We start from the raw sequence: 24,934 nt of genomic DNA, 5'->3' as shown, positions 1-24,934 counted from the left end.
AAAAATGGACCTAGGACAGCTCGAGCTGTAATTGTTTTTGCACAATGTAGCTAAATGTGCACAAAAAACATTGCTGGGAGCCTATTTTTAATGGGCAGCTACATTTTTTTTTATTTTATTATAAAAATTTCTGTATTCGGTTACATGCAATAAACTTTACTGTGCTGTAATTCGAGAAGTACTCGTTCAATTTTCGATCAACTTGCACCATTGCACTCCTTAGGCTTTCTAGCATTCATTTATATGTCAATGGCTGTGTAGTTACAAGCGCATACATTTTTACAGTTAAAAATGTTACAATTCTTTGTTTTCTTTATGTTCTCAAAATGGCGATTTTGTACACCCTGCATGAAAATTACTGCAATATATCTGAAACTATTACAGATAGCAGAATATATTATTTTGCAGATGAAGCTATATGTTTGGAGCACACAACATAGGAAGCAGATTTTCGATTTCTCTTGATGCAAATTTTTCAAACTAGTCTTTTGTATGCCCACACAATGGCCACATTCAGGGCTGTGAAGTTTAGTGTACTGTAAAGTAAGAAATATAGACCCATTCGAAAAAGTGCTTCTTATGTTGCATGTCTTATGCTTTCTACTGTCAATCCCTATGTTATTTATAAATTTTTGACAGGTGGTTATTTTTCCATTCTGGCAAGAATATAAATTGTTATCTTGATTATTTATTTAACTAATGAAGCTACAGAAAAAATAACTACATTTTTAGAAACCAGAGAACAAACTAAGTAAGCATGCCAACTTCTGTCACACTTGGCTCAAAAATAAATGAGAGAGCCCTAAGAACCTTGGTCCCCCCTTAAAAATGAACCAGACCGTTACACACGATAAAAAAGCATTTATTCTCAGAACAAGTGAAACTCCGCAAAATTCCACCATCTGAAAACATCATTTTAATTATATTCGAAATGAATGCACTAGAGCAACAGATGTGACCATGTAACTTTCATCATCCACTATACTTCTGCTTTGACCCCGGAGTCCTTCTTTCTGTAGTCTCCATCAAGTGTCACAGTTCGAGAGGAAGTTGCTGTGATTTCACGATGACAAGTCACAAGTCACCTCGAAGGTCAGGTTTGCCACTTGCATAAAACTTGCGACAGATGAGACGACCTCACCTGCTAAATTGTTGTATCGGAGCTTTGTGCCTTTCTGATGGCTCTTCAAGGCAAATTACCCAATTGTTGCGATACCAAACATCTTCTACAATACAGTGGAACCCTGATTACACAACTTTCAAGAGACCAAGTAGAACAGTCATATAACCCAGGCGTCATGTAATCGAAAAAGAAACCCGCCCGCATTTTCTTACGGGGGGAACTCCAGTAAGTGCGTTACAAAGTGGAGGGGGGGATCGCGTGAACATTGCGCAATTGGGTATAGTTTGTGAATGTTTAAAGGGGGACGCGGCTTTGGGATCGCGAAAAATGGCAAAAAAATCGATTTTTTGAAACTCAAGCTTTCAGTTTCTGGAACCCTTTTTCTATCTGGTTCCAAAATATCTACACTGAAAACCGCACAGAAGTGCTTCGGAAAATTCGTTTCACCCACCTAGGTAGCAAAACTTTTTTTGGAATTGGCAAGAAAACGGCGATTTTCAAAAAATTATAGCTTCGCGATGTTTGGGCCGGGAGCAGACTTCTTGGGCTCACAGGAAAGAGCATTTCTCAGTGTTTAACTTTCCTGCCTCACCTGGCTCCTTCCTTCAACAACAAGCGAGCCAAAAGCAAATGTTTGAAGGTCGTTTTGAGGCCCTTGATTGGCCGTGGCCGCCATGTTGCCTCAGCTCGCCTCGCCATTGGCCCGATGCTCGCTCCGGGAGATTGTCGTCTGCTGCTTGTGCGTCGCGAGGACATGGCTCTCGAAAATCACCACTTCGTGACGTGTTCACGGCTTGATAATCACTTAAGATATAACTACGCTTTAGTTACGAGCACCAAGCGGATGCGCGATCATGTTACTACGAGCGGGAGCGCAGTCTACGAGCGCCGCGCGTCATCGGAGTCGTCTTTAGCCCCAACTCCGCCGACAGCGAGACTGCGGGCAGGAACGACGCGCTAGCGCATTCGTGCCGACGTGCTTCTTTGCAAGCAATGAAGCTGAAAGCGGCGGCCCAATCTGATTGCTACGAGTGGCCGCACCGGATGCACGATCAGATTACTACGAGCGGGCGCGCGGCGGTCTACAAGTGCGGCGCGTCATCGGAGTCTGCTTTAGGCCTAACTCCTCTGACAGCGAGACTGCGAGCAGGAGCGGCGCGCAAGCGCACTCTTGGCGACGTGCTTCTTTGCAAGTAATGTACCACATCACTCGCTAGCTCCTCTGAATCACGTACGCATCGCGTACGTTTTACGCATCGGCAGCGGACAACACAGTCAAGCTCGTCAGCCCCCCCCCCCCCCCCCCCTCACTACCATGGATTGCTCGGAACAGCGGCTAGCAGTTTCGCGCGTCGTCATTCGAAAATGCGATGCCAATGCAGTGCGTGCCGATTTTTTGTCTTCGTAGTTACACATTTCGCACATCGTCATCGAACGCCGCCGGCAAGTGCATTACGCGCCGGCTGCACTGTCCGCGCGGCCGCGCACCCCACGGTCATATGGAGTGCTGTCAATAAGCTTTTGTGATGCGATTCAGACGTGCTTGGAGCCGTGCTTGATATCGCCACGAACGTCTATGAATGTTCCGAGGTTAATGAATTGCTGTAGATTAGAGTTTCCGCGACCGGCTGTACGATGATGCGTTTCACAGCTAGAGCGGCAAAAGAGCACGTATGAATCAGGGGAAAGAATTTTTATATGCCCGTTTTACGTCATTAAATATACTGCTAAAAATTCCTGTGCCACCAGTTTTCTGCCCATAACTGTTATTTGGAAAGAAGGCATGGGCTGTCATGGTGTGATCCATTTTTCTGATGCAATAAACCTCTCTCTAAATAAAGAAATGTTCAGTGGATATTTATAATCAAGAACGTAATTACACTAATTACAACTTCGGCACAAGAATATGTGTAATCAATTCAGTATATGGTCTCATTCAATTACAATCTTTTCTGTCATGCCTATCACACCACTCCTTCATACAAAGAACTTGGTTTGAAATCCATACTTGTTCTTTGTAAAACATGAAAAGGAAATTATGGGGGAAAAAAAAAGGGCAACCAAGGCACACTGGTCAGAGACCAGATACCTGGAAAGTCAAATATCACAAGACAAACCTAAGATCACAATCTTAAGGTGTTTTAGAGACGTAAAAAAAAGTTGAAACTTTAAATGCAGTTTTCTCAATACTGTTTTTTTGGCATTACACTCAGATCGTGGAGCAGATATCTGGGCAACCACTGTACGGATTTTGATTCCGTTTATTTTTGTAATGCTCCTTGAACTGTGCTTCAGGGGGCTGCGATCCTAGTTTTTCATTGTACTTCTTAAAGAATTTTTTATAGAGTTTCTTGTTTGTAGTGCAAGTGTGCTCATTGCAGTGTCGCTGGAGAAAACATAAACTACAAGTTTTAGTGTTGCAAATAAGTTATTTTGAGAACGCAGCCCCCTTCAACATACATTTGGCAGTGGATACAGCAATTACCAACTATTTTTGTCATTTTATAAATCCTCCAGCCCCTCCACAAGGTTCAATTGAAAAATAATTTGTCTCTCATTAAGTATTTGTGCTATCGCCTCGAAATTTTTTTGGATGCATGGTGAGGCCATTCTTAGTGTCTGTGCCGATTTTCATCATCATCCGACCAGAAACAAGAAAGTTCGTTCTCAGAGGCACGTCCCCCCTTAACCGTTATTACACCTTTGTTGTTCTTATTCATTAAATGAAGGAGAGTGGTATGACGCTGATGTTGGCTTGTGCCCCACTACTGATTGAAGGTAATGTTGCTTCCATCACATCTACTCGAGTCAAGGAAAGCATCAAGTCAAGCGAAAGCCAAGTAAAGACTCCCTTGTTTGAGTGAATTCCGAATGCACGATCCAGTGCCTAGACATACAGGGTGGCCAGCGAACGGTTTTGCAGGGCAAGCGGTCCATTTTTTACTAGCCGACACTGCCTGCGTTGGCCTTGTGAGAGGAGAGAAGGGGAAAGAAGCGAGTTTTGCGGAAGTCTTCCTGGGCCGGCACAAATTGTGTGCATGCGGCACGACACGCGAGCATGCGCAGTGGGGGTGTGGACGGTGCAGTTGCCAAAGCGCGACATTGTGTAATTAAGAAATGATCCGCATTTAAAACTAAGCTTTAGGCAGCGACACTCAGCCTTGCCCAAAAAACTGGTACAGACTAATTGTATGTTGCTAATTGTATGTAGGCTAATTGTATGTTGTTCAGCAGCGTTGGCGGCCACCCACCACGGAGCCCAACGAGGGGACGCTACAAGTTTGCGGATGCTGAAACCTGCAGACGCCAGCCGTACAACGCCACTATAACCCAATGCGCCTAGACCAAGGTAGGCTATTTGCACAGGGTTAACCCTAGCCGCCGGGAAGTTTGGAAGTAAGCGGAAGAGAGTAGAAGACAGGACAGATAAACACTAAGAGATAAAGACGAAGATGTAGGGAGAAATAGATAGGAAAAGGCGACTGCCGATTTTTCCTGGGTGGGTCAGCCCAGAGGTGCCGTCTACGTGAAGCCGGGGCCAAAGGGGTGTGTTGCCTCTGCCGGGGGGCCTTAAAGGTCCAATCACCCAGCGTCGGCTCAACCCCCAGGATCCCCTTTTCCCCGGACACGGCAAAGCCACGCACGGCTAGGCGTGGGAGGGAGCCGAAACCCCCCCGTTAGCTCGGGTCCGTGGTGTCACTACACACCAAACACTTACTTGCGCAGGCGCCCCTGCGGGCAACGATATTCAGTCAGCTGTGGTAAAAAAATATAGCATCTATCCTTACACGGTCCGCTCGATCACGCATACCTGCAGTAAGGGAGGCAGCGGCTGCAATCGCCGTCACGCTTTCTGCGGTTGCGAGGTCTTTCGCAGCAACAGCGTTGTCCGAAGTCAGAGTCACAAGGGGTGACATTGTTTCCTGGCTGATCATTGAAGTATTATAGTTGAGCCCGCTTATAACGAAACTAAGCATGACGCGGCATCCGTTTGTTGTATCCCTAAGTTTGTAGTAAATGAAACCCAGCTTTTAAAAAACGTTGCGAGTGAAAACACCAACGTTTTTTGGCTGAAAAAGTTCGTGATGCACGTGTTTCGAAGAGCAGAAGTGATAAGGACGGTCTCGAATTCATTCAAAATGGCAGTGTGCTCGTTCACTGAGGTCCGTGCCATAAGCTGCACGAGGCCCTGGCTCCAAAGTTGCGTGTTCTCACAATCCGATTCCTCCAAATCCCTCTCTCCACGTACTTCATTCACGATGCCCCAATCCATGCACGGTTCCGCAGTGTCGGCATCATCATCAACCGTAATTAAACAATCGCAACAGATGTCCAACCCGCTCTCCAAGGTCGGAGTCGACGACGCACTGCCACAAATTGCCGCCGTAGTTTGGAAGTTTCAGACTCGGCATCGGGCCCAATGTCGACGAAATCGGCCTCGCAAAAAAAGTTTCGCGCGCATGTAGTCGTCACCGCCGCACACGAAATGTTCACCATCTTCACAGCTGAATACCGAGACTCCCGAAACGACAAGTTGGTTGCTAGGTGGTCAACAGCTATGAGCAAACACTCCGCAACGTGGCACCTAACGTGCGGATCACGCTCAAGCCAAGTAGTCACACTTTTGACGTTTTGTTGAGCGGAGGAAAAAAGCGTGCTAGTGCTCCCAACGGCCATCATGACCACACACGCCCGACACACATGACGAAACGCGTGGAACAGCTCTGGGCTCGTTTCTAGTCAGAAAACGAAACTGATTCAAGCCAGTGTGGCAGGCGTCGCGGAGCGGCGGGAGGAGACGGGCAAAGGGGTTGTGTTCAAGAGAAAAGAGGAGAGCAGACTTGTGAGAGAAGGGCAAGAAGTTGCGATAAAGAGAGAGGAGGATGCGGCGGGAGGGTGACCTTGAAAATCAAAACACACGAGAAGGAGGCAGGTTGGGTAGCTTGCTTGAAAGGTCCGCGAAACTCGCACGTAGAAAAACTTGGAAAAAGTGCCTGCGCGTGCAGAAGTTAAAATAAAGCATGGCCGCCTGGATTGTGGGGCTCAGCAGTGTTCGAAGAATCGGCGGTCGTGCGTGGCCTCAAGAACTTCAATATTTCGCGATTTGCTCCGCACAAATTAACAGCAGTTTTCGCGCTTCCACACGCGAACGGAAGGCATGCTGAGTCGAGTGCGAAGTGAGGGAGAACAAGTCCTGAACACGAAACGAATCCGCTGTAACCGATCAGCGCCACTGATCTTGTTCCTAGTGGTACTTCAAACACTTTGTGGATGAAACCTTATCGAATTTTCTATCCACCCACAACGTGGCCTTAAAGGGACAGGTGCAGTAGTGTGTGTGCCTTTGTACCGATGAACCGGCTTTCAACCACGGAGCCATTACGATATTCACATATTCTGACGCCCATTGGCAATGGACGCTTGTATGATGCATTATTACTGCAATATTTCATGTTGCATTGTGAAGCATGTATACAGGATGCGTGTGTTTCTGAAGTACAAAAGCTACTTTCACTGCATTTCCAAGCAGAGGAAGTTCTTTTCAATGTTTTAACAAGCTAAGGTATGGCCGTGTGGCAGAACATCCGCTTGCCACGCAAACGACTCGGGTTGAATCCCCAGTTTAGCCCAAACAACCCTGGTTCGGTCTCCACTCTGCTCCAAAACTTTTTATCTTCATTTTTTTATTTGCATTGTTGTGGATTTTTCGGTCAGGCATAAGATTTTTCGCTCACAACCAATGACGCTGACACATATGCCAGAATTTCTGCAAAACAAGCTCTTTAACGCTGTCACGTTAAAATGTGTTCTGTCAAGTAGGAGCTTTGCTTGCCAAGAGATAAGCAGTGAAACACGATTCCCAGTACAAAACCATTATTAGAGGCAGTTGTTCTATTTCAGCAGTATTACAATTTGAAGAATTTCATTTAATGAGAGTCTACTGTATATCTCCATGCGTAGAAAACATTTTTCATCTCTCAGCTCACCCATTGGCTGTTTGCTCCCTCTTTATTTTCTTGTGATGTTCCTTTCTGTTCTGTCACACAACACACACAAAATAGCACCCGAACTAGCTAGACCAACTTGGTTTCAAAGAGCACGACTTGTGAAAAAAAAATGCACACCTCTGGTGTCTGTTGCAGCAAGTTTCCTGCAAGATAGCGTGGGAGAGAGCTCCTCTTGCAGGGTTGCACGACTGGCCTCGTCCAGCTCAGAAACGGCTTGATGGGGAGGTGTCCTACGGAGGAACCTCGAGCACCCTGAAGGTCCCGCCTGGTCGCCTATGTGGCTTGGCCTGCGGCCGAGGTAACCCTGCGGCACGGGTGCACCTTCGTAGCCCAGGCTGCAGCTGGAGGAACTGCCACCAGTGGTTGACAGTGAGGGACCTAATAAACCGTTGGTGTCTGCATGCAAAGAGTGGAATGAAGCGTTTGATGTATGCAGTCTTATCAATGCGGCCACTGCAATTTTACATACATGAAGTATAAAAACAAGCTGCTCAATAAGTTGCCCTTTTGTAGTGTTGTCTGGTTTTCGTGTTGTATCTCGATATTGACATAACGGTGGCGACGAGTGAACCACGCAAACATGAGTGCTGGGCAGCCACCCAAATTAGGAGGTGCGGATGGTATCTGGCCAACGTATCGTGTTCGCCTGGAGGTTTACTTTGAAAGGCATAACATCACAGATACTGTCGAGCCCACATATAACGGCCCCACTTAAAACAAACTTTTGCTTAAAACAAACAATATCCGCGTGACCGTAAAAATATACATTGGTTCAATGGCACAAAATCGCACTTACAACGAACGTCTCCCAGCGCCACTGATCGGTTACAGCGAACGGAGTCAGCGGTGTGCCGACTTCCCAAGAAACCAATTTCAACCAACGATCAGGCATCGGCGACGTGCCCATACATTCTTATTGTGAAACGCCGATTCTGCCTCCGCGCCCCTCTAGTTGCTGCTCTCCCCAACCGCTTTTTGTTACGCACCCCTCCGTCCTTTGTCCCCCCACTACTTTGAGCACCCTGCATCGCCGGACGAGGCCTGTGTTTTCACACTGCCACCAATCTTGGGAAGACCAGTCCGCCACGTACCCCATTTTTGATGGCTGGTACTGTCGTTGACATTGCCGGCCTGGAGTGACCAGACCATTTGCCGAAATTGTCGGCTACTGACTGTATCCGATAGTCTGCGTCTAGTGCACGTGCGTACGCTACCCCACAGATTCTGACAATTTGCTATCCGTTCCGTGTTTAGGATTTGTCCTCGCTCCCTTCACACTCGACTCGGCATTCCCTTCGCACGCGAGCGGAAGCGCAAAAATGGCTGTCCATTTGTGCGAAATGAATCGAAAAATATCGAAGATCGTGAGGCTACGCAAATCCGCCGGCGCAACAAGGCGATTTTTTTTATCACAGCCGCCGATTCTTTGAACGCCACCGCGCGCACCGAACGTGCCGACCATGCTTTGACGGCTGCGCACACTGGCACTCTTTTAAAGTTTTTCTACAGGCGAGTTTCGCGGACCTTTCAAGCGAACTACCCAACCTGCCTCCTTCCCGTGTCTTGGTTTTCAAGGTCGCCCGCCCGCCGCATCCTCCTCTCTCTTTATCGCACGGAGGAAGGAATTTTCATTCCCCCGTGCTTAATCGCAACTCCTTGCCCTTCTCTCGCAAGTCTGCTCTCCTCTCTTGATCACAACCCCTTCACCTGTCTCCACTGCTCTGCGACGCCCGCCACGCTGGCTCGAATTAGTTTCGTTTTCCGAATGGAAACGCGCCCAGAGCTGTTCCACGCGTGTGCGCGTCTTGCTCGCTCTTGGTGTGTGTGTGTGTGTGTGTGTGTGTGTGGTCATAATGGCCGGCGGGAGGACTAGCACACTTTTTCGTGCCGCTCAACAAAACGTCCAAAGTATGACCGCTAAGCTAGAGCGTAATCCGCGTGTTAGGTGCCGCGTTGCGAAGCGCTTGCTCATAGCTGTTGACCACCTGGCAGCCAACTTGCCGCTTCAAGAGTCCCGGTATTCAGCTGTGGAGATGGTGAATATTTAGTGCGGCTACATGTGCGCGTAACTATTTTCGCGAAGCCGACTTCGTCGATTGTCAGGCCCGATGCCAAGCCTGAAGCTTCCGAACAGGAGCACTACGGCGGCGATTTGTGGCAGCGCGTCGTCGACTCCGACCTGGGAGAGCTGATGGGACATGTGTTATAATGATTTGATTTCGGCCGATGATGATGCTGACACTGCGGAACCGTGCTCGAATTGGGGCATTGTGAATGAAGCACGTGGCGAGAGCGATTTGGAGGAATCTGATTGCGAGAACGACGAAGCTTTGAAGCCAGCGCCTCATGCAGCTTATGCCACGGGCACAGAGATAGTGCACGTATCTCATTTAAAGCATTATGCGCGATGCATTTCATAATACTGTCAAGCGACCAGGCAGCCGCTTTCACCGAGCGGGGGAATTAGTGTGAGCGCGACAAGCGAATGACTCTTTATTCTCTTTGTAATCATCACCACCTGTACATCTTCTTCGTCTAAGAATATCATCACCAGCGTGATTTAGCTCGAGCCTGGCCGAATAAACCGGTTCCTCACAATATTACTAAGTATTACGAAATTGGAATTTGACGATTGTTCAGCTGTGAAGGGACTAACTTTCACTTAGAAACAGGCTGTATTTCAGCTTGTTCGAGCTGCAATAAAGCCTGCAGCTGACAATATGCAGCTCGAGTCAGGCTTATTGTCTGCTTTGTTGCTTGGAGGTGTGCTCCATGTCGGCGAGTTACAAATCTGCTCATTGGTACCACTGTAACTCGTGTTACTAACTTATATTACTAAGTATTACAAAATTGGAATGTGACGATTGTTCAGCTGTGCAGGGACTAACTTTCAGTTAGAAACAGGCCGTATTTCAGCTGGTTAAAGCTGCAATAAAGCCTGCAGCTGACAATATGCAGCTCGAATTAGGCTTATTGCCTGCTTTGTTGCTTGGAGGTGTGCTTCATGTCGGCGAGTTACAAGTTGGCCGACAGCCTGCAACACTGCGCTGGAACCACCAGCTACTGGTTCCATCAGCTGCTGGTTCTATCATCTGCTGGTTTCAACACCTGCTGGAACCACCAGGTACTGGTTCCATCAGCTGCTGGTTTCAACACCCACTGCAACCACCAGCTACTGGTTCCGTCACCTGCTGGTTCCATTACCTCCTGGGAATGTTCTAATAGACCAGCACTGCTGGCAGCAATAGCCAATCAGCAGGAAAGTTTCACCTGTGTCCTGATGGTATGTGAAGCTCTGCAGGTGGTAACTGTCCAGAAGCTTCCACCAACCTTTACAGCAGAAATATTCGCATCACCGTACGAGATGCTTGCTGCGATTTCTAACCAAAATACAGCTGCTTGCACTAGTTCTGAAAAAGCTTGACAAGTTTTTAGAGCACGAAATTTGATGACATCAGAGCGAAAGCTCATTTATTTAAATTCAAAACGTGCTTCAGTGTTCCTCAAAAGCGAGCAGCCATTCTGATGACTTGCAGTGCAAAACATTTCAGCCGGTCATCGCTAGGAACATGGTTGACCAGAACGAATGTTATACGAAAGATGTCCTCTCACCATGAGGCGGTCCCTGGCTGCGACGCTGGCCAGGACTGGCTGCCTCGGGATCCTCGGCGGGCTTGGCCTGCTCGGGGGGGCTCTCCAGGCGCCCCCTCTTGCCACTGCTGTTCTCCTCACCGCTCGAGCCGCTGAGGCCCACCGCTGGGGCTGTGCTGTGGGAAATGAATGTGCACGTTTTTCTTTTTCTGCTTAACTCCGCTCGAGCAAGTGAAACTGCAATGGCAGAATTTTGCTCTTTATAAACAGGCTCTCTCTCTTGCACTGGGTTTACTTAGCGATAAAAGATAACAAGTTTAAGGTCCGACCCAGGTAAATGACCAGCTTTAGAAAAGTACAGACGTAACATTTTCTGGAAGGAGCAAGTTTAGCACAATTATGCTAGCATGGCTACCATGGTAGATAAGTTCCTACCACACAGACTAAAACAGCATCGACATAAAAATGCCGAATGTTTTTTCGATTTGAAAGCAAGGATTGCATCAGCTGCCCACTGCTGATGCAGAGTGCAAATGACTTCATTGCGATGGCAGTCCTCTCGTGAGAATCGATCTACTTAAATGGGAGGCTACCCGGGATACCTAACTTCTACGAGCTAAGCTCCCTAAGGCATGGATCTGTCCATCCCTTGTATGTACCCGACCACCTATAGTTCCACCTTTGCAAACTTCCCACTACTTCGTACTTGCAAAGATCCCACAACACCCCATCACCAATCGACCACTTCATCAACCATGAAGCCGTTATAATGAAGGCGGAACAAAAGCGACATATAGCTACCACTTACAAATATTAAGATTATTTGTATAAACATATACAGTGTGTCACGTCTTTTATGATGTAGTGGGCGATATTGGCGGATGGTTCATGGTTTAGCGAAGAAACCCTCCAGTACTTCACCCCACTCATCATTCACTCCTTGGATATGCGGTGATTTTTTTATTTGCTAAGATATCTTTATAAAGCTTTTGGGGTATGTTCATACATTAACACTAAAGAAAGTGCACCTTTTCATAAAATTCTGTTCATTGGTTGTAGAGTTACTGAAGTCTAGCCCAATGGTTCACAAGTGTGCCTGATAAAAAGCCGGCACAAATCCCTTAATGTAACAGCTTGCAAACTGGGCTAGATTCACAATGATAGGGCTACTTTCACAAAACTGGGCAAGTTTTGTGCTTTTTTACAATAAAACGTGACTGCAGATGCACTGCCATGGTCATATATAAGAACACAGCAATGTGCAACTTTAATATTGCTAACATCACACTGTGGTCCCAAACTCTAGACTCTAAAACACGGACACAAGCAGAGAAATCAGTAAAGTCTATGTTGCACAAAAAATTAGGACGACTGTGGCTCGCCGTATACCAGAGCTCCGATTGCAAAAAAAAAAAAGACTCTGTGAAAAGCTTTTTATCAGTGTTCCTCAGCAATCAAGCTAACACTGAAGAGACTCCTTGCAGCAGGAATTCTGTCGAGGAGAGCATGCCACTCATCATTGCTGATGACTAATGCGCATGTCTCAAACCCAACAACACCTCGCCCCCACTATACAGTAAAAAAGCTTTTATGTAGACAGGGCCACACACAACCTCGTGCCCACGAGTTGCCATTGATGGATTCATTAAGAGCGTGCTGTGGTGCTTTCCTAATTTGTATCTGCCAGCCCTATGATCACCTTTCCATTCAATCAGTGGGAATCCCAAAATGTGCTCACGGTGAGAAATACTGTCTTGGCACTGACTGGGCAGGTGGAGTTGCCTGTAGGGTGAACAGGTTCACGACACTACCCTGAATAGCAAACCATCTGGAAGAGCCTGGCCTTCCAGATGAGGCGCACGAGCCAGGCGAGGCATTCCTGTGCATGCATGATGGGCTGCAGAGGGCCAATTGCGTCACAGGACCGTCAAAACAACCTTTCTAAATAAAAACACTGCGAACTATGAGAGCACTAAGTTCACTGTTTCTTATACTGCGCAAACCAACACATACCGTACCATTTCCATTATTAACAATACGGAATGGCGATAAAGTGGTCAAAAAGTCAGCACAGGCTATTAGTTGCTATAAGTGGCTGGCCAGTGAAGAAAGGGCTAATTTCTTTCTGGAACTACATTCCTTCCATGCCAATAGCAGAAATGCCATAATGCAAGCCATCACACAGGATGAACATGCCTCTCAAGAACTCACGGTCAGGACAAGCTGGCAGGCAGCCTTACGATCCTTCCTCCAGAACGAACTCCCACCAAATGTATTCGTTTAGATCACTACTTATGGATACCATAATCTCGCTACATTAGTAGGGCAACTGCCAGACCCACGTTGAGGCTTCAGTACCTTTATGCTCACATACTTCCCAGGGTTGGCCTGTAACTTATCGGCCCACAGTGGACCACGCCGAATGACATCAGGAATGTAGGGCCAACCTGGAATCCCTCCAAATAGCCTGACAGGAGCTTCGTTAACTGCCTGAAGCTCTCTCTGAAAACCAATCGCACTCTTTAGGGAAGCACAAACACACTCCCTGCCGAATTACTTTACATTGCACAAAATACAACAAACTCCAAATAGACCTCATCGCCAAGCGTACGGTTCCATACCAACTGGCACTGTCCCAGAGCCAATGATCCACAACGTCAATCACTCCAGTCTAACATACATGGGAGGCCTCGGTTAAGAATCTGGGCTCCAAATAGACCTCATCGCCAAGCGTACGGTTCCATACCAACTCTAACTGGCACTGCCCCAGAGCCAATATTCCACAACGTCAATCACTCCAGTCTAACATACATGGGAGGCCTCGGTTGAGAATCTGGGCGAAAAAATCCTCTTTGACCATATACTAACCATCTAAGGGGAGGTCAGTAAAGCCTCACTCTAGACGTGTGGCGGGTTGAGCTGATTGGTATGACATGACGATAGTTATAGCGCGAGAACAGAACGACGGCAAATAGTCTACTTCTTGTCCCTTTGTCATTTTCCCGTTGCCACGCTATAACTATCCTCACTCTAGAACTCAAACCCAAACAAGGCTTTCAAAATATGTTTTTTCTCTCTCTCCACAAAAATCTGAAAATAATGAAGCCAGATATGGTATAGGGCACATTAATTGTACAGTCTAAATGTTGTTTCGCAATTGGGATATGAGTGTGCGGAAAGTAAAGTAGAGGAGAACATCAGTGACCATGCAACCATTGGCCTCGACAAACACTACCAGGCTTGCATGAACATAAATGCCATATAAAGTGGACAATTACAATCATGGCCAGCGCTTGTATTTTACCACACCGACTAAACTTTGGAATTAGGGCATGCACAAAATGGTTGACTTTCTAGCACGGGCGCTTAAATGAATGATAAAATGAAGGTTAATGTGGTCGTACAAACCAGCTGGGATTTTTCATTTTTGAGCACTTTACAGCTGCGAAAATTTCCATCTCAGAGCAGATTAGAGCAGCTAATTTTGCATCTGGAAGCACATTAAAGCAGCCAACTTCACATCCTCATCAATATGACATACATGAAACTGGCTGCAAGTGCGAAGTCTCTTCCATGGACTTCCCCAAATAATGGTCTTTAGATTATCATACCTGAACACCCGAACCTGTAGATAGGCGGCCAAAACTGCACAAGCATTTTTCTGTCTCTCTCTACTTTCCCATCTCTCTCACTGCAAAAATGCATGCTCACGACAGGGCACAAACTATTTTCTGTGTCAGAGGCATGCGAAGGCCTGTCCTGTAAACAGTGCCCTTTGTTGGAGTCATCATATCTACGCTGCAACACATGCTTTGTTTTAGAAAGTTTACGTTTCACCATTTATCCATCCTGTATTCCCTTGCGATGAGAGACAATATTTGTACGTACGGCAAAATTCTAACTCGCTGTTGTAAAGCTTGCCAAGAAAAACGAGAACCGCACTTCCACCAAGCCCTTCATCATGAAGTTCTTAAGCGGCCCTGCAACACTTTTGGAGCATGGTCAGAAAAAGCTGCCAATTGGAAGTAGAGGCTTCCAAAAACACGCGAGCCAAATGTTCTAGCCCATCACGCGGCCTACAATTCTCAATTAATTAAAAAAGTCAGTTAAAAATTGCTTTCTCTTCCTTCGGCAAATTATGAAAGACGCTCGAAAATCACACATGGCAAGCCTATTTATTAGCCGTTGGCTGATTTGAACATGGCACACTCGGTCGTTATAGAGGTCGCAAACGGCCACGACATGTCCACGGGTGCGCGCATGATCTCATTGAAAAACCCGCAAAAAAAATTAAAAAGTGCTCAAAGTCACGAAGCGCGCGTGACATACTTTGTTTGCCGCTCACATTTTTGCGGCATTGAATTTCTGAGGCAATGAGCTCTTCCAGTGAATTAATTTCATGATGACTCAAAAAAGTGTTTCAGGGCCCCTCAAAAGAGTGATTTTGCATACGAGAGAAAGCAGAAGAATGAGTGCTTGCTAATACAAGTTTCCTACAACTAGACCTTTTCAACTATATGTGAAAGCTTAGGTCCTCTTGTGTCGCTGTGTCATTGGACCTGCTTTTTCCTAGCATTGTCAAGAAGAGCTTAAAAACAATGGGGCACACAAACATGTCTTACCAAACCAATAACGATGCACTTTGCACAGGCAGCTACAGCTGCCACGACGATTTTCAAAAAGGACCTTTGTCAGTGATTCAAACTAGGCCGTGCATAAGCAGGATTTCACTGGTTAAAGTACGATTTATTTTAGATAAATTAAGAAGTACACTTTGTACAGCTCCAAATTCATTTTTTATAAAGTATGTAACAGGTGCGGTAGGACAAAAAATGATTGTGAATTATTTCGAATGCATGTGCAAAGTCAGCGTAATTTTCACACCCCCTTATAGAAGGTCTAAAATTGCAAAAACAGTATGCAAATAAGTACAATGATTAACCTGTTTCTACTGACAATAAACATTAGGCTGACTTTAGCACTAATCGCACTGCGCCTTCCTCGTTCAGCCAGCACTATTGACAGCTTCGCATTCAGTCAGTGTGAGGTCAAAATATGCCTACGTGGAGCAAGCAGAGCTCAGCATGCCCGACGAGGGTCTTGGGCCAAACACCGCAAGACGCTTCTGAAGCCTTGCGAGTTTTTCACGCCACAGCCGCCATGCGAGTGCGTCACGCCGCTGCCGCCGTGAGGGTGATCTACGCCGCAGAAAGACAATCGGATGACAAGGTTGTCAACCAATCTTCTCAAACAAAAGCCTTGCAGACTACATGACACTAACATAGCGAAATGGTTTATTCTATTTAGCAATCAGTACATTACCACTCCTGATAAGAAACAGTATGGTACAGTATTAAAGTAGTCAAAAAGTTAGCACATGCTAAAACACAGCTGAATCGTATTGAAAGAAGGGATTTGTGAGGGTTCATTTTTTACTTTACCCAACCATTCTGAAAGCAAGCAAATCTCAGAGCAATAGAAGGTACAGAGAATGTTAACTGTACTGTGTAATGTTAAGTGTACTATGTTGACTGTACAGAGCTAGATAACATTCAGCATAACGAAACCAGATTTCTGTTCCTTCTACATACCTTCCCGCTCTCTCTTCTATTACACAGCTTGGCAAAAGCGATCCCTGCGCCACAGGTTTTATTTCTCTTCAAAAAGAATTGAAAGCAAATTTTTGTACATTAAATACTATGATTATACACTAAATCTCGTGAAAATAATTTATGGACAAACAATTATAAAGAAAAGAAGCTTGATGAATTATTTGAAAATGCTTGGGAAAGTTCTCTCCTCGTGGTACTGTCAGCTCTAAAAAGGTGAGTATGAAGTAAGAAATGTTTCAATTGACATCAGCAAGCAGGTGGCGTGCAAGCACAGCAGGCCATTCATTACATTGCATGGCCACAAAAAGCCTTGATCGCCACGACAGATTTCATGTAGTCTATGCCCATGCTCCTTTCGTATGCTGTCTGCAAGCCGCTAATAGTGTCCAGTGTGTTTCTTTTTTTCCTGCTGATATACTGTCAGACACCAGCTGCTTGACCTTACACCTGTGTCCCTACATTCGCGAAATAGAAAGTGTCGGGGTACCAGCACACTCTGGAGACTACTCGCCTGAATGCTCGAGTTTTTTTTTTGTCAATCGGACAGGTGAGCCATTCATTTCAGGGAGGCTTGCAAGAGATTAGCTGGTCTGTTTTCACGACATCCCCAATCATCATAAACTAGAGTGGAGGGCTTACTTCCCCCCTGCACAAATAAGTCAACCAAGGCACAGGAATGCATCGGAAGAAAACTGCAGATGCAATTTTTTCCAGCCCATATGTGCTGAGCAACATATCACCGGAAGATATTAAGCCCAATGCAAATGGTGCCACGGCCGGATACTATGCGTGATTGTTTCCCCGGGCAGTGGGAAGTTGTTGACCAGCTCAGATCCAGTAAGACATGGGTCGTGGAATGGGCAACACAGGTTGCCATGAACAACATGGAATCATCTGCACCTACCTTCTAATGAAAATTTTCCGTCGAGCCTTACTTACACCAGCAGACCACTACGACACTAAAAGCAGCTGTTGTGGTACAAGTATAGCTTTGAACCACTTTCCTATATTCGAGCCACCCATGCACGCAAAGCCGCTCGTGGTCGCCTTCTGGCCTCCCAAGAAAACCAACAGCGTCGATAAGATCAAGGACACCGCTATGTGCACTTTTCGCCCGGTTCGTTGGTTCTGCTCTGGTCTCCCACCGGGCAGGTTGGCCTGTAAAACTGCTCCCTCAGTACACAGGACCATACAAAGTGCTTCGTGAGGTGACTCCCGTCACTTATGAAATCGCTCCTGCTGCCTCGTTTTCATCCACCCCTCGAAACAGCGAAATCATACATGTCACACATCTGAAGCAGTACCACTCTCCCACTGACGTCCAGATGCGCCGGTACGGCACCTTTACCGACGGTAGTTCTACATGTAGGCTGCCACTGTGCAAATTGTCAATGCACGTATGCATCCGACGAATGAAGGTCGCTTGCTGCTCGAGCGACGAGCCAGACTGGCCAGTGCTGCAACCACTCTTGCAAATATATTTTGCAAATATTGTGGGCATTTACAACACACTTCTTCATTACCTTTACATAACCATCATCACATGGTGTTCCTCATCTTCATCGTTGGTGCATATAACCTTTGAGTCTGTTCTGTGCCTCGATGTGACAGTTTTTGGCCACGTCTACCAGGCCTAAAAAGGCGTGTAAAGGACTACATCTCAAGTGATGGAGGTTACTCCTCGATTCCCTGTCCCCGCTCACCCGCTTTACTTCTTGGAGCTTCACTCAAGTCGTCGTTTGGGCTACGTGCCCACCAGCACGCCACAGGACGAACCCTCAGGTGCTTCTCCCTTTAACCCTCGGGCTACGACTGCCACAGCTACTCACTCTTGAATCGTCAGTGGACCCCCTTGCGAGCCCCCTCTGTTTTCTGGACTCTGAAATGAGGACACGGACTGGCTACACCAATATGACATAGTGAATGCAGCGAACTGTTGGGTCGATCCACACAATCTCCGCCACATCTCCTTTTTATCTTACTGGCATGACGAAGACTTGGTTTTTTAATTACCAGATCGACTTTCTCGACTGGGACGTCTTCAAAGAACATCTGCGACAAGACTTTGCTAGTCCAGCAGTTCGAGCCAGCCTGGCAAAGAGAACTCTTGATGGTCGCAAACAACTACGCGAGTCTTATACCGCATATATCGAGGATGTTCTCTCTCTTTGTCAACGTGTCAACACCTTCATGACCGAGACAAAGTGCACCATCTGCTCAAAGGCATAGGTTCTGTTGCCTTCAATGCTTTGGTCGCAAACGACCCAACTACCGTTGCTTGATTGATGTTTTATTTTATTTATTACATACTGCCAATACCTTTAGGAATTATTGCAGGAAGGACACAAACTATAAACAAATAAGGAAAAAAGACAAAAGAAAAAACACTGCGAAATAACTTTTTTTTTCTTTTTTTTCCCTTTTTTTGTACTGAATGGCAAAGTTAAGATAAACAGGAAAATGCACATCAGCTAAACATTTATACACAACTGTGAAATCTGTTTAGTGCTGACACATATCATTATACTTGCGATTATACAATCATAATTACACATTAGTACGTAAGCTTTACAAAAAATACGAAAAAAAAAATACATTCTATGCACAGGTAGTGGAATGTAGGTAGCAGAATAAATACCAATAGTAGTATACATCGCTAAGGAAAAAGGCAAAAAATTTGTAGTTTTATGTTTGTGCATCATGTAAGTAACATTCAAGTAGTGATAAAAAGGTAGTTAGTGAGGTGGTATTGGTAATAGTAGAAGGTAAGTCATTCACTGTCATATGGCTAGTGGAAAGAAAGTATTTAAAGCAATTTGTATGAAAGCGATATTCATTTAGGGTGTATGAGTGCTTTAGTAGAGTTATTCTTGTGTCAGAAATAGAGATATACCGTATTTACTCGCATAATCCTCGCACTCGCATAATTCTCGCAACCCCCCACATCGCCCTAGAAAAATACGAAAAAATTTTTTCCTCGAGTAATTATCGCACCCCCGAAAACTGCCGCAATAATGTCTGCTCGTTCCAGCCACTGATGATGATAGCGCGCGCCATTTGGCGCCATCTCTTAAGCATCAAGCGTACTATTGCACGGAGATTCAAACCAATCCAAGCCAAACCGAAGTGGCCAGTGCGCGTTGCGGCGTGTTTTGTATGTTGCGTCGGTTATCTTGGCACGTTATGGGGAGATACTGAAGCCACACGGCTGCTTCAAGTTGCAAGTGATAGATCATACGCTAAACAACGGCAACAGGGCCGCCGGTAGGCCTTTCGGAGCCTACGAGTTTTGTGTTCGCTACTGGTGACGGCAGCTGAAAGCCACCAAGACGCGTTGGGCCTGCCGTGTGCCTAAAACTGGGTTTGATGGTAAATTAGAAGTGTGGCAGCTTGGGCTAGTTGGTATGGCATGACGATAGTTATAGCGCGAGAACAGAACGACGACGCAGAGACAAGAAGGACACGAGCGCTAACTTCCAACTGAGTTTATTGCGCAGAGCACGAAAATATATAGAGGAGACAGTAACCATGTGATAAAAACCATATGGCACAAAGAGCAGAACATGAATAAGAAAAAAACCAAAAACAAACGCAAAAACAAAGGCACTGAAAAACAGCAAAGAAAAATCTAGAAGAAAACGAAACAGAAAGGTAAAGATAATATAACTACCTGCCCGCACCGAAACCTTCGAGGAACCTGCGTTCCTTCTCGGACAAAGCCACGGAAGCCTTTCTAACACAAGGCACCTGTTCGCGTGCCATCTGCGCGGCCTCGACAATGACTCGGGTGCTTTCATCTCTGTGGTTGTACAGCGTCGCTGTGTCCCTCTACCTCTAGTCAGTGATCTTCTATTGGTAAAAATGGGCAAAAAACTGCAGCAAAAGTTAGAAGGCTCGCATGTCGTCAAAATATTCAGATACGTGGATGATTTCTTGGTTCTTGTAAATTGTAATTCTTCTATGTTTCACTCGTTTGCGACTCAAACTATAGGTGTGTTCGAAGATTGTTTAAAGCCTCTTGTGTTGACACATGAAATACCCGATAATGACAAGTTACGCTTTTTGGATTTAAATCTGGTTTTTAGCTCACAGCACATTTGTTGGTGTTATGAACCACGTGCGCAGAAACCTCTACTTCCCTTTTCTTCCGCTCACAGTAAGATAGTTAAGCGAGGCATAGCACGAACCTGCCTTGAGAATGCTTTAAATAGGTCGTGCGCCCACAATATCTCTGCGAGCTTCAAAGCTCAAGTTTCCCGGCTTAAGGCTTCAGGTTTCCCCGAGGCGTTTATCGCATCTGTTGCAGAGACGATCCTGCGAACTAATAAGGCAGAACAGAGGAAGCGACGGAATCTGCGCAACACGGATACGAAACATGAAAGGATAGCCGTGATTCCATACATACACCAGATAACACACAGCCTCAAAAAAATTGGAAAAAGAGTTGGAGTTCGTGTCCTGTTCTCGGCACCATTCAAAATATTCAGCCTCACCAAATCTACAAAGCCCCTGGAAACGCAGTCATCAACGGAATGCAGAGTTCAACATCGAAAAACAGGTATGCGGCCTGCTCCTGGGAAGTTGTCTATAGGACCCCCCTTTCATGTGGTGCTTGTTATGTCGGAACGACCGGAAGGTGTCTGAACGATCCGCTGAGAGAACACGCGAACAGTGTTAGAAACAGGAAAGATGGTTTTCTTGCCCAGCACGGCACTGAGTGCAATTGTGTTCTCCTCTTCAAGGACCCAGCGACGCTGTACAAACAGAGACGAAAGCACCCGAGTCATTGTCGAGGCCGCGCAGATGGCACGCGAACAGGTGCCTTATATTAGCAAGCCCTCCGTAGCTTTGTCCGAGAAGGAACTCAGGTTCCTCGAAGGTTTCGGTGCGGGCAGGTAGTTATATTATCTTTACCTTTCTGTTTCGTTTTCTTCTAGATTTTTCCTTGCTGTTTTTCAGTGCTTTTTTTTTTTTTTTTAACTGATGTTCTGCTCTTTGTGCCATACGGTTTTTATCACATGGTTACTGTCTCCTCTATATATTTTCATGCTCTGCGCAATAAACTCAGTTGGAAGTTAGCGCTCGTGTCTTTCGTGTCCTTGTTTCTGTGTCGTCGTTTTGTTCTCGCGCTATAACTATCGTCATTGATGGTAAACTTTATTTCTTCAGAAGAAAACTTTTCAGAAGTATGCTTCAGCCTCGAGAGACTGTGGTTTCATTTTCAAACTATGAAAACACACCGTTTGGTGTAGAATAGTGGAAATAGAGCAGGCTGTAGCACTATCGATCATTCAGCACAGCTGCCACATCACTGCCTTCTGTCACAGCCCTTGCGCTAGATGGCAAATGAGCTGTAGCACTTGACGCATTATCGATAACACATTTCTATAAAGAAAAACTATAGAATACCATTGAATGTTCAGGTATCTCTAGCAAACACATGAAAAGTGAAGCAACATCACTGCAAAATAAAATAATTTAAAAACAATATGAAAGAATACATACGGAGAGTCCTGTACAGATGACTCTGGGCTGTAAAGGCGACGCCCACACCAGCGCGACGACGGCCGCCCTAAGAAAAAGTAAGACCGCAAGTTCAAGATGCTAAGCTGCACTGAATGACGAGAATGCTTTGACGACATGTAAAAAAAAAAATGTATTACATGAGGTTCAAGCAGCCCACTTTTCTATTGTTTGAAGAGGTCAATTTCTTCGTTATTATACAGGCGACAACTTAGGTGCATTAGAGTTGCTGACCACAGGTGCCCTGTCTCTGCCTTGCTATTCCAGGAGAGAGCGAACAAAAAAAGGCAAGAAAGAAAAAAGGTCGTGAGTGTGTTCTACACTAGACTGTACAGACACAAGCAACACTGTAGTGTAGACCACAAATCATGCTGGTAATTGTCTACAGACATAACTTACAGCTACTAATGCACCATTCTAAAAAAATTATCAGTGAATTAACAAGGCACAAATACAGCCATAGTCTTCATGAGGCAAGCCGTCCTCATCGAAGTTGCTAGTTGCACCCGGACCACTGGTGGCACAGTGTTCTTTGCACGGCAGCCATTACGCTTAAGAAGGATCTGTAGCAATGGTGAATACAGAGTGAAATTTCAATGCAACAAATCTCAAAGAACCGCGAAATATTATCCTTTATTGTGAAGTTTTTTTTAATGAAAGTAATAAAACTTTGCACAAAAATAGTAAAGATTAACACATGAGCCGCATACCCATGCTGTGTATACATTATCGAGCAACCACATTATGCTCAAATAAGTGCGAAAAAACAAACTCGAAGTAATACAGAACCAGTGCACGTTTATTTGAAAAAGAGGGCAGTCTATCTTGATGTGAGCAGCTCGACTGCTGGAAAATAAACTATTACGGTAAGCAGGCGCGTCCTTCTTACACACTGCGAAATGTTAGCAGTTAATACGAATGCTTCACGTTGGTTTGCGTACACTGTTTCAACGTCGTCTTTACTCTCGTCGCAGTGTCCTTACCACAATGGATGATACGGATCTTATCGGTCATTAGCCAAGTTCACATGCACGCTTTGTTGAAGCACTGTAGGTTGTGTGAACGTTGATACAGCATGAACGAGTTATCAGAGACTTCAACCAATAGGTCTCTCGTATTGCGTTTTTAACCGTCTAAGCATTCCTCTCGTGCTGTTTCCGTAACTCATCTTGAATGTTCAACCACCAACAAAAAGGCTAGAAACCAGCCCACATGTCAAGCTGCCTGACAAAAGCAAGGATGACGGGGCAAAGCCTAACTTGAAAAGCAAGTTCCAGACGATGATGATGACAACAGGGCTATCGCACAATTGAATAGTGCAGGCAAAGAGAAATATGTCAGCATTCTCATCATGACGAGAGTGGCAGCCACGGGACTGGGCATAATGTTTACAGCCGTGAATAGCTTCTTAAAGTCGTCATTCATTATTTTGGAGTGTTCTGAAAATGTAAGGGAGATAAAATTCGATAAATTATTCTGAAACATGCAATATTCTGAACAATTTGTAGTGGTGAAACATTTTTACAATAAACCAATGGACATTTGGAAGGGAATTTTCAAAAAAAAACATTATATTGAGGATTGCTATAACGAGATTCGACTGCATAGTGTAGTACTTTCGAAGAAGTGCTAAAGGTTGATAATTTGAACAACCATGAAAAAAAGAAGATTAAAATGAAGAATCCACAAAATGAAAGTAAGCTCATGCTATGGAGACAAATAACAAAGAAGTAAGGTAGATCCCCACCAAGGAGCCTTTGCAACAAGGTAATCAAGCCTGCCTCCCAACACACAAACAGCAGTATACAAAAATTCAAAAGCTCAGTTATTACGAAGTTTTATAAGATGTCCATGGGCAATACAGTAATTTGACAATGAAAAGTGGCAAAGGACTTCATACTTTAGCCAACAGATGATTCATTGGCACAGTCATTTCCTTTCTTCCTTGTATAATGTGTTTTGCAAATTTTACTTGCTCTATTATCGCAGCAGCAGCGCAATATCTTCTTATTTTCCAGCATTGGTTTACACTTGCAGTCTGAGCACTGGGTGGGTAGGTGCCCATTTGCATGCATTTCTTTTACTGAGAAATCATGTTCACACGTGCACATGTTGGCACATCTTTTCATTTGTGCCACACAACTTTAGCCACATGACAAATGTATTTCATATACCCCTTTAGCACTGCATTCTGCATATGATTTCGTGTAGTGCTTCTTGCACCCCGTTTTCGTGGCCACCTATGAACGTGCATAGGACTGCAAGCTCCTTAAGCATCAAAAACTTGACCTCAACTCCATGTCGTTTCCCAAACTTCTTGTGGTGGTACAGCATTGTATGCACATGGGGCACAACTATACATGTCTTATCGACCTTCACCCTTCGAGAAGGAACATTAGAATTTCTGGCCTTCAACAAAACCCCAGCACCCTCTAGGCACAAGCACAGCCAAACTTTTCGAACTGGGCATGCGCAAAGGGGCATTGTCTAATACTGCTACAACAAAATTTCCTCCACGATGAATAATTTGCGATTCCCTGTCAGCTGCCCATCAAGTGCACACCGGCGATGGGTCATCCTAACCCGCTTGACTTCTTCGCTACGCAGTTCTTCGTGCTGCCCTGGATCCTGATGCTACTGCAGAACTTCGACAAGCCTACTCGGTCTCCACTACCATGCGGCGCTGACCACCTGCATGTGAACGCGTCACCTCGCCATGACGGGGTGCGCCAGCCCGGCCTGTACTGTGCACTGGAATGCGCATCACCGCCAAACGCTATCACTACGGTTGCCTCGTGGTCATCAGCTGGCATCTTGGATTTCGGGCACGCTATCTTCTGACAGCGCCACCGTTCCTTGGAGCACCAATATAAACCCTGGGCAGACGCTCACTGTGCCTAGTGGGCTCGGCGGCACACCAGCGATGGGTCATCCTAACCCGCTTGACTTCACTACGCAGGTAACGAATGACCACTGCCTTTACGCTAAGCGAACTGGATGCCGATCATTACTTGTTCTGCTGAGCCCACGGCGCTCCATCTCTGTAGTTCTCGGTTGTGCCAAAATGCTGTTGAAAT

The 24,934-nt window shown here is 45.6% G+C and overlaps 1 protein-coding gene across 1 annotated transcript in view; it reads right to left on the bottom strand.

Annotated features, from left to right (window-relative positions):
• Nucleotides 1–7,101: 7,101 nt before the first annotated feature.
• Nucleotides 7,102–24,934, bottom strand: part of LOC142786344 (uncharacterized) — a 121,107-nt gene continuing 103,274 nt past the window's right edge. The window contains exons 10-14 of the mRNA XM_075883973.1: nucleotides 21,840–21,906; nucleotides 15,786–15,920; nucleotides 10,744–10,898; nucleotides 7,249–7,527; nucleotides 7,102–7,160 (exon numbers count right to left, since the gene is read on the bottom strand). Coding sequence (XP_075740088.1) covers nucleotides 7,102–7,160; nucleotides 7,249–7,527; nucleotides 10,744–10,898; nucleotides 15,786–15,920; nucleotides 21,840–21,906 — 695 coding nt within the window. The remainder of the gene's footprint in view (nucleotides 7,161–7,248; nucleotides 7,528–10,743; nucleotides 10,899–15,785; nucleotides 15,921–21,839; nucleotides 21,907–24,934) is intronic.

The sequence above is a fragment of the Rhipicephalus microplus genome, unplaced genomic scaffold (assembly GCF_043290135.1).
Source record: "Rhipicephalus microplus isolate Deutch F79 unplaced genomic scaffold, USDA_Rmic scaffold_22, whole genome shotgun sequence".
Taxonomy (NCBI): Eukaryota; Metazoa; Arthropoda; class Arachnida; order Ixodida; family Ixodidae; genus Rhipicephalus; species Rhipicephalus microplus.
This window is presented reverse-complemented; position numbering and strand designations above follow the sequence as displayed.